At 35.0% G+C, this 14,681-nt stretch overlaps 1 protein-coding gene and 1 non-coding gene across 3 annotated transcripts in view; one reads left to right on the top strand and one right to left on the bottom strand.

Moving 5' to 3' along the window:
• The window catches only part of ACER3 (alkaline ceramidase 3), a 146,589-nt gene that overhangs the window by 27,403 nt on the left and 104,505 nt on the right, over positions 1 to 14,681 (bottom strand). For both annotated transcript variants that reach the window (XM_064492737.1, XM_031460414.2), the window contains one exon: positions 4,886 to 4,944. In XM_064492737.1, coding sequence (XP_064348807.1) covers positions 4,886 to 4,944 — 59 coding nt within the window. The remainder of the gene's footprint in view (positions 1 to 4,885; positions 4,945 to 14,681) is intronic.
• Positions 5,085 to 5,333, top strand: LOC116155510 (small nucleolar RNA SNORA53). Its single transcript, XR_004139401.1, has one exon. It is a non-coding gene; the product is annotated as a small nucleolar RNA SNORA53 (small nucleolar RNA).

Here is a 14,681-nt window from a genome sequence, read left to right as displayed (position 1 = left end):
TCACTGTAGTGGTGTCAGAGTAGACCCACTGGGGAGTCAGAATTTCTACCACTGGCCAGAGGTAACAAGGTCACACCACTGAGCTGTCAGTGGAGGCCACATGGTAAGAAATAATTAGGCACTCCTGACCGTCCCAGCCAGGGTGGTATCAGGAAGGCCTAGTAGAGAGTGGAAATTCCTACCCTAGCCCAGCAGTAATGAGGAGCTCTTTCCCCTATTTGTGTGCCAGGAGAGGTTGAGGAGGAACCTGGACTTCTATCAGTACCTAGCAGTAATGAGGTTGCCACTCAGGGACCTGTGGGACTATAAGAAAGAACTAGCATGCGTGTTATTGGTGTCCCAGAAAGAGAAGAGAAAGTGGGCAGGCCTAAACAAGTACTTAATGAAATAATGGCTGAGAACTTTCAAATCTGGCATATACACACCAAAAAAACCCCAAAAAACAAAAAAACAAAAAACCCCCACAAACAACACTGTAAGACCACAGATTCAAGAAGCAGATCCTACCTCAAAAAGGTTAAACCCAAAGAAATTCAAATCAAGACACAACACAGTCAAATTTCTGAAAATTATAGAAAGGGGGAAAACAATAAAAGTAGTGAGAGGACCAATGCCTCACCTATACTATGGGGGAAAGAAACAATTTAAGTGACAGGATTTCTTATCAGAAAACTTGAAGGCCAGAAGGAAGTGGTGCATTTTTCAAGTTTTGAAAGAAAAGAAAATAATTTTATATCCATGAAAATATTCTTCAGAAATGAAACAGAAATCAAGACATTCTCAGATGAAGGAAAACTAAGAGGCTGTGTTGCCAACACATCTACCCTAAAAGAATGGCTAAGGAAGTTTTCTAAATAGAAAGGAAATAATGAAAGAAGGAATCTTGGGATGTTAGTCAGGAAGAGTGCAGTGGAACGAGTGAAAATATGGTTAAATATAATACATTTTCCTTGAGTTTCCAAATTTTGTTTCATGGTTGGGGCAAAAATCATAATACTGTCTGATGTGTTTATAAATACAAAGAGAAAATAATTAAGATAATTATATATTAAGTGAGGCAGGAAAAGGGACTATTACGGGTTGAATTGTATTCCCTCAAAAAAGATACGTTCAAGACTCAACCCCCAGTATCTCAGAATGCAACCTTATTTGGAAACAGGGTCATTAAAGATATAACCAGTTAAAATGAGGTCATACTGGAGTAGGATGGGCTCCTAATTCAATATGACTCATATCCTTATAAGACAGCCATGTGAAGACACAGAGACACAGGGAGAATATCATGTCATGACAAAGGCAGAGACTGGAATTATGTAAGTTAGGAGTGAAGGAATGCCAAAGATTGCCACCAAACCACCAGAAGCCAGAAAGAAGTAAGGATGAATTCTCCTGCAGGTTTCAGAGGAAGCATGGTCCTACTGATGCCTTGATTTTGGACTTCCAGCCTCCAGAACAATACATTTGAGTTGTTTTAAGCCATCCAGCTTGTGGTACTTTGTTGCAACTGCCCTATGAAACTAATACTGGTATGTAAAGGTGGGGGGTAAGGGTTCTGCACTTCACTAGAACTGGTAAAATGTTAACACCATCAGTCTGTGATGTTATAGTGTAATACCAAGAACAATCACTAAAAAAGCTATTCAAAGAGACTCACAAACACTAGTTTTGTGAGTTCTTCTAGCAAACCTTTGAACCCAAGGGTGGTCTTGGGGACCCCTGACACAACTATCAAATGAAATTCTAAAAAGTGTTCAAGTAATTCACAGGGAGGCAGGAAAAAGAAAACAGAGAAAGAAAATATAGAACAAACAGAAAACAAAAAATAAAACAGTAGACTTAATCCTTAATATAAAAATTACATTAATGTAAATGATCTAAAGACATCAAATAAAAGAGACTGGAAAAGTGGATTCAAAATCATGAGCCAACTATATGATATCCAAAAAGAAACTGTATTCAAATATAACAATATAGGCAGGTTGAAAGTAAAGGGTGGAAAGGATATATCATGCAAACGTTAATCAAAGAAAGTAAAATTAATATGGCTATATTAGTAAGATACGAAGTAGAGTTCAGGCCAAAAAAAAAAAAAAATGACCAGAGACAGAAAAGGACATTACATCATGACAAAAGGGTCAATCCATCAAGAAGACATAGGAATTCTAAATGTCTATGCACCAAACAACAGAACTGTAAAATGGTGTGAATGAAAAAATAAAGTAAAAACTGATAGAATGACTGAGAAATAGATAAACAAACAAATATATTTGGAGATTCCAACACCCCTCTCTCAACAACTGATGGAACAACTAGCCAGAAAGTCAACAAGGATATTAAAAACTCAACAACACCATTGTGCAGCAAATGGCTACTTAGCTGGGCGTGGGGTGTGCAAACACTGCATACCGCAGAAAAAGGATTGGCCCTTGACTGGTTCCTGGAAGATAACCTTTAAGTCCTGGGAATATCCTGCTGTATAAGAGTGCCTTTCTATACCTAACACCTGGGGCCACACCATAATGTTTATGCTAATAACGTAAAGAAAAATGTGCTTAGGGCTCTAGGCCATGCTGTGTCAGTTTGATCTCTGAGTAATAAATATAAATCACGAGTGTAACAGTTTAAGTTTTGTGAGTTCTTCTAGCAAATCTTTGAACCCAAGGGTGGTCTTGGGGACCCCTGACACAACTATCAAACAACACCATCTAATAGACATTTACCCAATGTCAGCAGAATATGTATTCTTTTCAAACACACATATGGAACATATATCAAGATAAGTCATATCCTGGCCCCCCAAGAAGTCCAGATGGTTTCTCTGGGGAATTTTACCAAACATTTAAAGAAGAATTAACACCAGTTCCGTACAATTTCTTCCAGAAAATAGAAGAAGGAACATTTCCCAATTCATTTTATGAAGCTAATACTATCCTGATATCAAAACCAGATGAAGACAGTACAAAAAATAAGACTATAAGCCAATATTTTTCATGAACATAGATGTAAAAATCCTTAACAAAATATTAACAAGTATTATTCAGCAATATATAGAAAGATTTTTACACCATGACTAAGTAGGGTTCATTCAGAATACACAGCTGGTTCAATATTTGAAAATCAATCAATATAATCCACCAAACTAAACAGATTACAGAAAAAATCATATGATCAAATCAAGTGATATGGAAAAAGCATCTGACACAATTCAACACCCATTCATGATAAATATTCTCAGAAAATTAGGAATAAAGAATAACTTCCTCAACTTGATAAAAAGCATCTAAAAAAGCCATACAGATAACATTGTATTTGATGCTGAAAGACTAAGTACTTTTCCCCAAGACTGGGAACAAGGCAAGGATACCTGCTGTCACCATTTTTTCAAAACTCAACTGGAAAAAAAGAGAAACAATCCCATCAGAAAATGGGCAAATATGAACAGACATTTCACCAAAGAGGATATAGATGGCAAATCAGCTACATGAAAATATGTTCAACATCATTAGAATCAGGGAAATGAGAATTAAAACCACAATGAGAGATCAGTACACACTTGTAAGAATGGCTAAAATAAAAAATAAAAAATAGTGACAACACCAAATATTGACAAGGATGCAGAGAAACTGGGTCACACATACATTGCTGGTAGGAATGTAAACTGGTAGAGCCACTCTGGGAAACAGTTCAGCAGTTTTGAAAAGAATTAAACATATAACTGTCATTACAACCTAGCAACTTCACTCTGGACATTTATTCCAGAGAGATGAAAATTTTTATTCAAATGAAACCTGTAAACAAAAGTTCATAGCAGTTTTTGTCATAGTAAAAAAACTGGAAATAATCTAGATGTCATTCAGCAGGTGAATGATTAAATGGTGGTACATCCATATCATGGAATACTACTCACAATAGAATGGGATGAACTATTGCTACACTCAGCAACTTGTATTAATCTCCAATGTATTATGCTGAGTGCAAAAGGCCAATCCCAAAGGTTATATACACTATATGATTCCATTTATATAACATTTTTGAAATGAAAAAATTAGAGAAATGAAGAGCAAATTAGTGGTTGCCAGGGGTTAAGAACAGGGGGTGAGTGGATGGGGTGGGAGGGGCTACATAAAGACAACACAGGGATCCTTGTGGTGGTGGGACTGTTCTGTATCTTGACTCTGGCAAAGTCAAATCCTGCTTGTGATATTGTACTATAGTTCTGCAAGACATTACCATTGGAGGAATTTGGTAAAGGGTACAGGGGATCTCTATTATTTCTTACAAATGCATGTGCTTCTACAATTACCTCAAACCAACAAATTTAATTTAAAAAAGGAAAAAAAGGAATAAACCCATAAATCATACTATTTACTTACTGAGCACCTGCTATATGGCCAGGCTCTATGTAAGGTACTCACACGAATATTTCTTATTTTAATGTTCATAAACTCTACAAAGATTTCTTAAATGATCTTTCAGGAACATTGATTCTCTGGGATATTAACCACCTTCCTTGACAGGTATTCTGTAAAAAGAGTTCCTTAATCAAGTAGTTTGAGAAATATAAAAACAATTATTTTCTTTTTTATTGTAAGATTTTTCAAGGCCTTTAATATACTTACGTACATTATAAATATTCAAAAGAAAGCCATCATACACAACTTTCCTCAAATTCCTTTAATTTTGGAACTCTTGTTTTCACATGATGCCTATTAGCAACTTGCTTAAAGAATCAGTATTCCTTGTAATACACCATAATAAATGCTGGGTTATAGTTTTATAGCAGTATCCCTGCTAGAGCTGGGTTTTATGTGTTATTTCAATATAGGCTATAGATTTACCACCTGAGTATAGTCTAACCATAGTGCTGATGATCCAAACTACTTACCATGTAACAATATAAATAGATCGAAGTACTAATGTGAAGACCAACATTCCATACATGACCTGAATAAGACAGGAAAAATGAAGTTAGTAAAATCATTATTCATTGGCAAAGGAAATATATTTTGCCTACAAAAATAGTTCTCCCAGTTAAATGTAAATATTTATTATCTTTCATTACATTTTAAAGAAAGAACTTTAAAAAAATGTATAATTATATAATTAAGAGTCATGCTAAATCTTAAACTGAGTTCTACTTGTAAACTTCTGGTTTCTTGTAGTTCCAGTCAAAGAAACATCTAGCAACTTTTTTGGTTGTGTAAGTCAAAGGGGCTTGAGTCACTGGCGTGTGAGATAAATATACCTGCATGTTAGTCTTAGGTTCTGATAGAAATGACATGCAATTGTGCTGCCATTTTTTACTATCAGGACTCGACTGGTGTGCGGACACTTCAGTTAATAATGAAAATCTCTGCCAGAACATATGCAACTGAGTAAACTAAGCCTTCTGATTTCCTAGATTCTACAAGGGGGTTGCTCCTCTCTGGATGAGACAGATATCATACACCATGATGAAGTTCGCCTGCTTTGAATGTACTGTTGAAGCATTGTACAAGTTTGTGGTTCCCAAGCCCCGAAGTGAATGTTCAAAGCCAGAGCAGCTGGTTGTCACATTTGTGGCAGGTTACATAGCTGGAGTCTTCTGTGCCATTGTTTCTCATCCTGCTGATTCTGTGGTGTCTGTGTTGAATAAAGAGAAGGGTAGCAGTGCTTCTCAGGTCCTCAAGAGACTTGGATTTTGAGGTGTGTGGAAGGAACTCTTTGCCTGTATCATCATGATTGGCACTCTGACTGCACTACAGTGGTTCATCTATGACTCTGTGAAGGTCAACTTCAGGGTTCCTCGCCCTCCTCCACCTGAGATGCCAGAATCTCTGAAGAAGAAGCTTGGGTTAACTCAGTAGACAGATGGAAGCAAATGTGGACTGAGTCTGCTTGTTTATCAGTGATGAGGAAAATGAAAAAGGAACTTTTATATATTTGACAGCGTAGGAAATTGTCTGTTCTGATATAATTACTGTAGTTCTCTTGCCAAAGGCAGGAGTTTCAAACTTACTGTTGAAATAAACCCCACTGTTCATGAAAAAAAAAAAAAAAGAGTCATGCTAAACTATCAGAAGTCCCATGTGAATTTGAATTCTGAATGGTTACATGAAATTTTAAATATCTGCCCAAACCTGAACAAATGCTGTTTTACCTCATACTCTCTAGAGATCCTTCCCTTCTCATTAGCTTCACTTTCAGCAAATGTACCTACTTCCCATTTTATAACAGTATAAATCTGAACTCTTTCAAATTCCCCTCCTAAGTGTTTCTGCATTCATATGCATTTTCTCTGCATTCTTTCTCCCATTCCTAGTTTCCAAAGATGTGCCCATTTCTTCTTGACTGAGGTAGTGTTCTTTATTGTATATGCTCCCACATCTTCCTAGACTTTGCTCTAACAACTAACCTTTTTTCCTTCAATACTGAGTGCTGGCTAGGTACTACTGCCTGGAAAATTGAACCTAGTAGGAAAATTTAACTTTTAATTTAAAAGTATGAAATATTAAATATGAAAAACTGCATAGAATATAAATGTATAGTTTAACAAATATTTATATAGCCAATAGCTGGGAAAGTACCATTCAGGTCAAGAAATGGATATCTGTTAACACCCCAGAAGTGCTACATGTGTCTCTTCCCAGTCCAACCCTCTCCTCTGCTCCTTAGAGGAAACTACTCTTCTGACTTTTATAATACAAACTTTCTTGTTTTTCTTTACATATTTACTAACTTAAACTGGTCCCCTAAATATGCACTCCTAGTAATAATTTGTTTTTTGAATTTTAATTTTAACTTACAATAGAATAATATTGCATACATTTGTTTTTGCCTTGTCTTTTAAGATTTAGTTATGTTGTGTCTGCAGCCATAGCTCATTCACTTTTGATGTTACATAGTATTTAATGAATACAAATACCATTCTTGTGTTGATGGACATTTTTGGGTTATTTCCAGTTTTCACTGCTATGAACATTCTCATTCATATATTCTAGTACACATGTACACAAGTTTCTCCACTGTATGTACCTAGGAATGTAATTGCTGGGTCAGAGGGTATATGTATTATCAAAATGACTAAAAATGCAAAACTGCTTTTGAAAGTGGTTATACCAACATTTACTCCAACTAACATGTATGAGTGTTGCTTTTGTGTCACATACTCAGCAACACATGATACAGTCAGACTTCAAAATTTTTGTCAACCTATGTGGTTTTTAATATATATTTCCCTGATTACATGCTCAACACTGTATACTATGTTCACTGGCCATTTGATGTCCTCCTATACTGTTCAAACCTACTTTTTCATTCAGTTGTCTGTCATTTGCTTATTTACTTGTTCCTTTTATAACTTTAAAATTTTTAAAATTGAAATATAACACATACATAAAGTGCTCAAAACAAATACAGTTTGATGATTATCACAAAACAAGTATCTTTGCAGTTTTTGACTCTGCAGGTCAAAAAATTGAACCTTGGCAGGTTACTATAAATCATTCTCATATCTCTCTCAAGTCCTACACCCTCTCTTCCCTAAGGTTTATCACTATTCTGACTTCTAACATTAGAGTGTAGTTTTGTCTGTTTTGAACCTCATTATAAATGGAACTCTAGAATATATCTTTGTGTCAAGCTTCTTTTAATCAATATTATGTTTGTGAGCCTCATGCAACTTGTTATAAGAGCTGCTGTGTATCGGTTTTCATTGTTATCTAATATTCCATTATTTGAATATACATATTTTATATATCCATACTACTGCTGACGGATATTGGTGTCTAAGTTTTAGCTATTTATAATAAACACACACACACACACACACACACACACACACACACACACACAACGTTCAGGGATTTCTACTGGATATATGCCTAGAAGCCAAACTGCTGGATCACAGAATACACATAAATTCAACTTAACTAGTTTTTACAAACTATTTCCCAAAGCGGTTATACCACTGAACACTCCCACCAGCAGTGTATGAAGGTTGCTTAATATCCTTGTCAGTCAGCACTTAAGAACATTATAAAAGATATCTATTATAAAGAATGGTAATTAAAAAACAAAAGAATTGTAGGGAAAAGGGGTTGTAGCTTCTACATGTTACGGTGACTTCCACTACACTTAGCTCATCCCTGGCAGATGTACACAACTTATGCGGATGAGAGGGCAAAAGAAGCTGTGTAGGTGAATAGCTCTGAATCTCCTGATGAGATGAAAATGTTACACCTGCTATTATCCTCCACCTTGAATCTTCCAATAAAGCTAAGTAAACACAGTATTAGATTAAAGACTACAGGAGACTGATTGCCAGCTTGAATCCATAATTGCAGCCAAGCTGCTATCATGGTGAAGAAAGGCATACTTGCCCTCACAGAAATTACAATCTAGTGAGAAGAGATAATAACCAGATAATTAAAATGTCGTATTTTAACTATGACAGGGACTGTACAGAGTATTTTGTAAGCCCATATGAAGGCTACCTAATCCAGACTTAGGCAGATCAGAAAGACTTTCGTGGACTAGGGATGTAATGTACAACGTGATAAATACAATTAACATTGCTGTACGTTATTTATGAAAGTTGTAAAGAGAGTAAATCACAAGAGTTCTCATCAAAAGGAAAAAAAAACTTCCATTTCTTTAGTTTTTATTTACAGGAGATGATGGATGTTCACTAAACTTATTGTGGTAATCATTTCATGATGTATGTAAGTCAAGTCATGCTGTACATCTTAAACTTACACAGTGTTGTATGTCAATTACATCTCAACAAAACCAGAAGAAAAAAAGACTATCATGGAGGATATAATGTTCATAACTGAAGCATTAGTAGGACAAGCATTATTAATAGAAGGTAGAAGAGAGTAACTGGCATAGCTTATATTCTGGGGACTAGAAGCAAGTAAGGCTGTCTAGAATATATTGCTGAAGAAAAGAGTGGGAAAAATGAAGTCAGAAAAGTAAGCAGAAGTTAAACCTGGCTTTTCAAGTCACCTTAAAGAGTTGGACTTTATCTTAAGAACAATGTAAAGCCAATGAAAGTTTCAGCAGTAGTTAAACATGATCACTCATGTATTAGAGACCTCTGTCTTGTTGGGTGGAGAATGAGTTAGAGGGAGGAAAGACTGATGGAATACAGACCTATGACAAGGTATTGCAATAACCTAGGTGAGAGATGAGTCCTAAACTATGATAGTATCAATGATAAAGGAGAGAAATGGATAGATTAGGGAGATATTTAAAGCTTAGACTGATAATTAATTTGATATGGTAGTTATTATAAGCTGGGAAAGTCAATTTTGGTGTGGTTTATGACTTAGGCAGTTAGGTTTGTGGTGAAATTATTTACTGGATTAAAGAAAATATAAAAAGAAAGATAAGAAAGATAGGGGATAAAAATGTTGATTTCATTTCAGGTTCTGTTTAGAGTTTGAGGTGACAGTATGCAAGTAGAGATCTCCAGCAGGAGTTGGATATCTGGGTCTAAACCTTAGGAAAAAAAACTTGAGCTAAAGAAACAGATTTATGAATCATCAGCATAGAGAAGTCAAGGGGAACGGATTGTTCAGGGAGTATGTTAAACACATCAAATGATGGATAGGAACCTATACCCTGGAAGTACAATGGGGCTTTTTCAAATTAATTTTCTTCTCTTCACAAGCACTTCTACCCCATACATTCTGACTCTCCCCTAGGAATCTGTGGCAGACCCTGCTAGTGGCCCACTCAGTATTTATTCTCTCCTCCACCTTTATAGAAGACTGATTTTACTAGGTTGGCAATATACCCAGCTATAAAACTTGATTTCCCAGACTTTCTTGAAGTTAGAGGTTGCCACATAATTTTTGAAACTTTTTTCTGTGCATATTCTAACATTAGCCATTTTTAAAATAAAAAAGATAATAGAATGCATACTTTCCTGCTCCTTATAATTTTCAGCTAAAAATATTTTTACAAGAATTTTTCATATCTTTCTGTATTTAATAATTTTTTCAGTCTCAAAGCTCCAAAGACTATAAAACTATTATTAGTGTTTTCTCCCTACTAAATCATCCTAGAAATATGCTGTATGTAAACTGAGACCTGGTATTTATCCTATAGCCTAGGAAAAAAGCAGGTTGTATTTTTATTAGTAGAAAGAAAACTAAAGCATTTTGAAAAAAGCAGAAAAACAATTTTTTTTGTTCCATGATATGACATTAAGATGCCTGAGTGGAAAGATTTGAAAATAGATGAAACTGGGAGGTAAAAGAGGACAAATTAAGTGGGATGGGGTTGTAGTATGGGACTCTGGAAACTGCAGATATACAATAATTATTTTGATAATGAGGGAGTCTGACTTTCAGCATTTCTTCAGAGTTAATATTCTCCATGACTCATTCCTTATGGTCTATTCCTTGGATTAAGCCAAAATATGGAGAGAAATTCCAAATAATCGACCAGTTTATTTTCCACCAAGTACTTACTGAACATCAACTAAGTGACAACCACTGGACTAGGCATTCACTGTTCAAAGATGAAAAGACACAATATTCCTGACCTCAAAGCACTCAGTCTAACAGAGGAAAGACATATGTAGTCAGTTATCTAGCACTTGGATCTGGTTTCTAAATTCCATTCTCCACTAAAAGAAACCAGGGTCCATGGAGATCAAGTCTGGAACAGGGACAGAACAAGATGAGCCAAGAACATCTTCTTGTGCCAGAAAGTAAGAAGTACTTAAAGAATGATAGAAACGTATCAAAAGGACACAGACATGAGTTTGAAAGTGCTCCACTCCACTGGCCACATCTGAGACAATTTGTACACCAAAATAAACAATGATACTAATGAATCATAACCCATTGCATAAAATAAGGATATAAGAATCCACAGAGATAAAAATATATAAATTCAAAATTTAATACTTAACAAATTTATTCCTAAGTATTTTATTTTTTTGGATGAGACTTTAAAAGGGATTTTTTTTTTTTTTTTTTTACTTTCCTGTTCTGGTATTTCATGGTTGGTATAAAGAAATGCAACAGATTTCTGTACGTTAATCTTGTATCCTGCTACCTTGCTGAATTAGTTTATCAGCTCTCATAGTTCTTGTGTGGAGTCTTTAGGGGTGTCTATATATACTTTCATGTCATCAGCATATAGTGACAATTTTACCTTTTCTTTTCAATCTGGATACTTTTTATTTCTTTTTCTTGTCTGATTACTATGGCTAGGACTTCCAATACTACGCTGAATGGAAGTGGTGAGAGTGGGCATCCTTGTCTTGTTCCAGATGTTGGTGGGAGGGCTTTCAACTTTTCACCATAGAGTATTATGTTAGCTGTGGGTTTGCCATAAATAGCTTTTATTATTTGGATATATATTCCCTTTATACCCATTTTGGTAAATTTTTATCTTGAATGGATGTTGAATTTTATCAATTTTTTTTCTGTGTCTACTGAGATGATTATGTGATTTTTTTCCCTTTCTTTTGTTGATGTGGTATATCATATTGATTGACTTGTGTATGTTGAACCAAACTTGGGATGACTCCAACTTGATTGTAGTGTATAATCTTTTTTACATATTGCTGGATTCAGTTTGTGAATATTAAAGAAGTTTTGCATCTATGTTCATCAAAGATATTAGCCTATAATTTTCTTTTTTAATAGTGTCATTGCCTGGTTTTGGTATCAGGGTAATGGTGGCTTCACAGAATGAGTTTGGAAGTGCTACCTCCTCTTTAATATTTTGGAAGAGTTTGAGAAGGACTGGTATAAGTTCTTTGTATGTTTGCCATCTGGTCCTGGACTTTCGTTTAAAGGAAGTTTTTTTAATTACTGATTTTATTTCATCTCTAGTGATCAGTCTGTTCAAATTATCTATTTCTTCTTTTTTTAAAATAAATAAATAAATAAATTTAACATTTTTTATTGATTTATAATAATTTTACAATGCTGTGTCAAATTCTAGTGTAGAGCCCAATTTTTCAATTATACATGAACATATATATATTCACTGTCACATTTTTTTCTCTGTGAGCTACCATAAGATCTTGTATATATTTCCCTGTGCTATACAGTATAATCTTGTTTATCTATTCCATATTTTGAAATCCCAATCTATCCCTTCCCACCCCCTGCCCCCTTGGCAACCACAAGTTTGTATTATATGTCTGTGAGTCTGTTTCTGTTTTGTATTTATGTTTTGTTTGTTTGTTTGTTTTTGTTGTTTTTTAGATTCCACATATGAGCAATCTCATATGGTATTTTTCTTTCTCTTTCTGGCTTACTTCACTTAGAATGATATTCTCCAGGAGCATCCATGTTGCTGCAAATGGCATTATGTTGTCCGTTTTTATGGCTGAATAGTATTCCATTGTATAAATATACCACATCTTCTTTATCCAGTCAACTGTTGATGGACATTTAGGCTGTTTCCATCTCTTGGCTATTGTAAATAGTGCTGCTATGAACACTGGGCTGCAGGTGTCATTTTGAAGTAGGGTTCCTTCTGGAAAACAGTATGGAGATTCCTCAAAAGACTAGGAATAGACTTACCATATGACCCAGGAATTCCTCTCCTGGGCGTATATCTATTTCTTCTTGATTCAGTTTTGGTGGACTGTGTGTTTCTAGAAACTTGTCCATTTCTTCTAGGTTGTTAAATATGTTGCCATATAGTTGTTTATAGTAATTTCTTAGAGTTTTTTGTATGTCTGTGGTGTTGGTTGTAATTTCTCCTCTCACACCAGTCAGAAGGGCCATCATTAAAAAATCCACAAATGATAAATGCTGGGGAGGGTGTGGAAAACAGGGAGCCTACCTACACTGTTAATGGGAATGTAGTTTGGTGCAGCCATTATGGCAAAAAGGATAGAGAGTCCTTAAAGAACTAAAAATAGACTTACCATATGATCAAGCAATCCTACTCCTGGGCATATATCCAGATGAAACTCTTAATTTGAAAAGATACATGCATCCCAATGTTCATAGCAGCACTATTTACAACAGCCAAGGCATGGAAGCAACCTAAATGTCCATCCACAGATGACTGGATAAAGAAGATGTGGTATATTTATACAATGGAATACTATTCAGCCATAAAAACGGACAACATAATGCCATTTGCAGCAACACGGATGGACCTGGAGAATGTCATTCTAAGTGAAATAAGGCAGAAAGAGAAAGAAAAATACCATATGATATTACTTATATGTGGAATCTAAAAAAAAATGAGACAATTGCATTTATTTACAAAACAGAAACAGACTCACAGATATAGAAAACAAACTTGTCGTTACCAATGGGGAAAGGGGCTGGTGGAAGGATAAATTGGGAGTTTGGGATTTGTAGATACTAACTACTATATATAAAATAGATAAACAGCAAGGTCCTACTGCATAGTACAGGGGACTATATTCAGTATCTGTAATAGCCTATAATGAAAAAGAAAATGAAAAGAATACACACACACACACACACACACACACACACTCACGCACACACATGTAACTGAATCACTATGCTGTACATCAGAAATCAATACATTATAAACTATACTTCAATTAAAAAATGATTTAACTAAAAATATAATTACAAATATTTTCATAAGCAACAGAATATTTTTCTACAAAGTTCTTATTAATAATGAAAGGACAGAGAATAACTTTACATTGGAGAAGTCTAGTAGACTCTATCATAAGTTATCACGCTCCAACATGTTGACAATATACTTTCAAGTGGTTCCGGGGAAAAAGTTCTTTGTATTGTTCTTGCAATGTTTCTATAAGTTTGATATTGTTTAAAAATAAAAAATACTTAAACAATAAATAAAGAATTCCATACTAACCCTCTAGAATAGTTATTAGTTTCCTTTTCAAATGCCCAAGTCTTTCTCTCTAGGAGAAAGGCACTCAGCTTACCTGTGGTCAAAAACAGTTTATCAGGGTGAGGATGAGGTAGGGATTTGTGATAAAGCCCTAGTAATTGGGAACCTATCATGGTGATAGGTAATGGGATTTAGGCATTTGCAGTTTATAATGGATTTACTCATTATATGACAATCAACTGCCCATAGTAGAGAGAATCTCTAACAGAAAAAGTCAAGGGCCGTAATTGGGAGACCTAGATTTTTCTACCACCTGATTACTGCCTTACTATATAATCTTGAACAAGTCACCTCAGCTATCTTGGTCTTGGACTCCCATTTGTAAAATGAAGAGGTTGAACTAGATGACTATGGTTTATTTCTATAATTACAGTCAAAGTAGGGATGTAAGAGGCATTTTATTTTGGGAGTTAAGTTATTCTCACAATAAGGCTAAAAGGTTGGTGCTTCCTACATAATTAAATGATAATTTAAACTGTAATAAGCTAAATATAGATATTACTTTATAACTATAAAACGTATCTCCTAAGGCAATGTGGCCTACTGGTAAAAACAGTTCTTATAGATATTCAGAATTGGTTTAAAATCTGCCCATAAAATATAGCCTTCTGATCCAACCTACATAAAACTGCCAGAATTATCTGAAATAGATCTTATAATGTTATGCTTCTGTCAATGGCAAAAGCGTAAGATCCAAACGTTAGCCTGACAACCAGTGATTCACAATTTAGTTCCAGTCTTCTTTCTCATCTCATGTTCCGCAAGATCTATCTCGTATTTAGGACAGGATTTCCCCAACAATATCCCCCAAAATG

This window comes from Camelus dromedarius, chromosome 12 (genome assembly GCF_036321535.1).
Source record: "Camelus dromedarius isolate mCamDro1 chromosome 12, mCamDro1.pat, whole genome shotgun sequence".
In the NCBI taxonomy this organism is placed as follows: domain Eukaryota; kingdom Metazoa; phylum Chordata; class Mammalia; order Artiodactyla; family Camelidae; genus Camelus; species Camelus dromedarius.
This window is presented reverse-complemented; position numbering and strand designations above follow the sequence as displayed.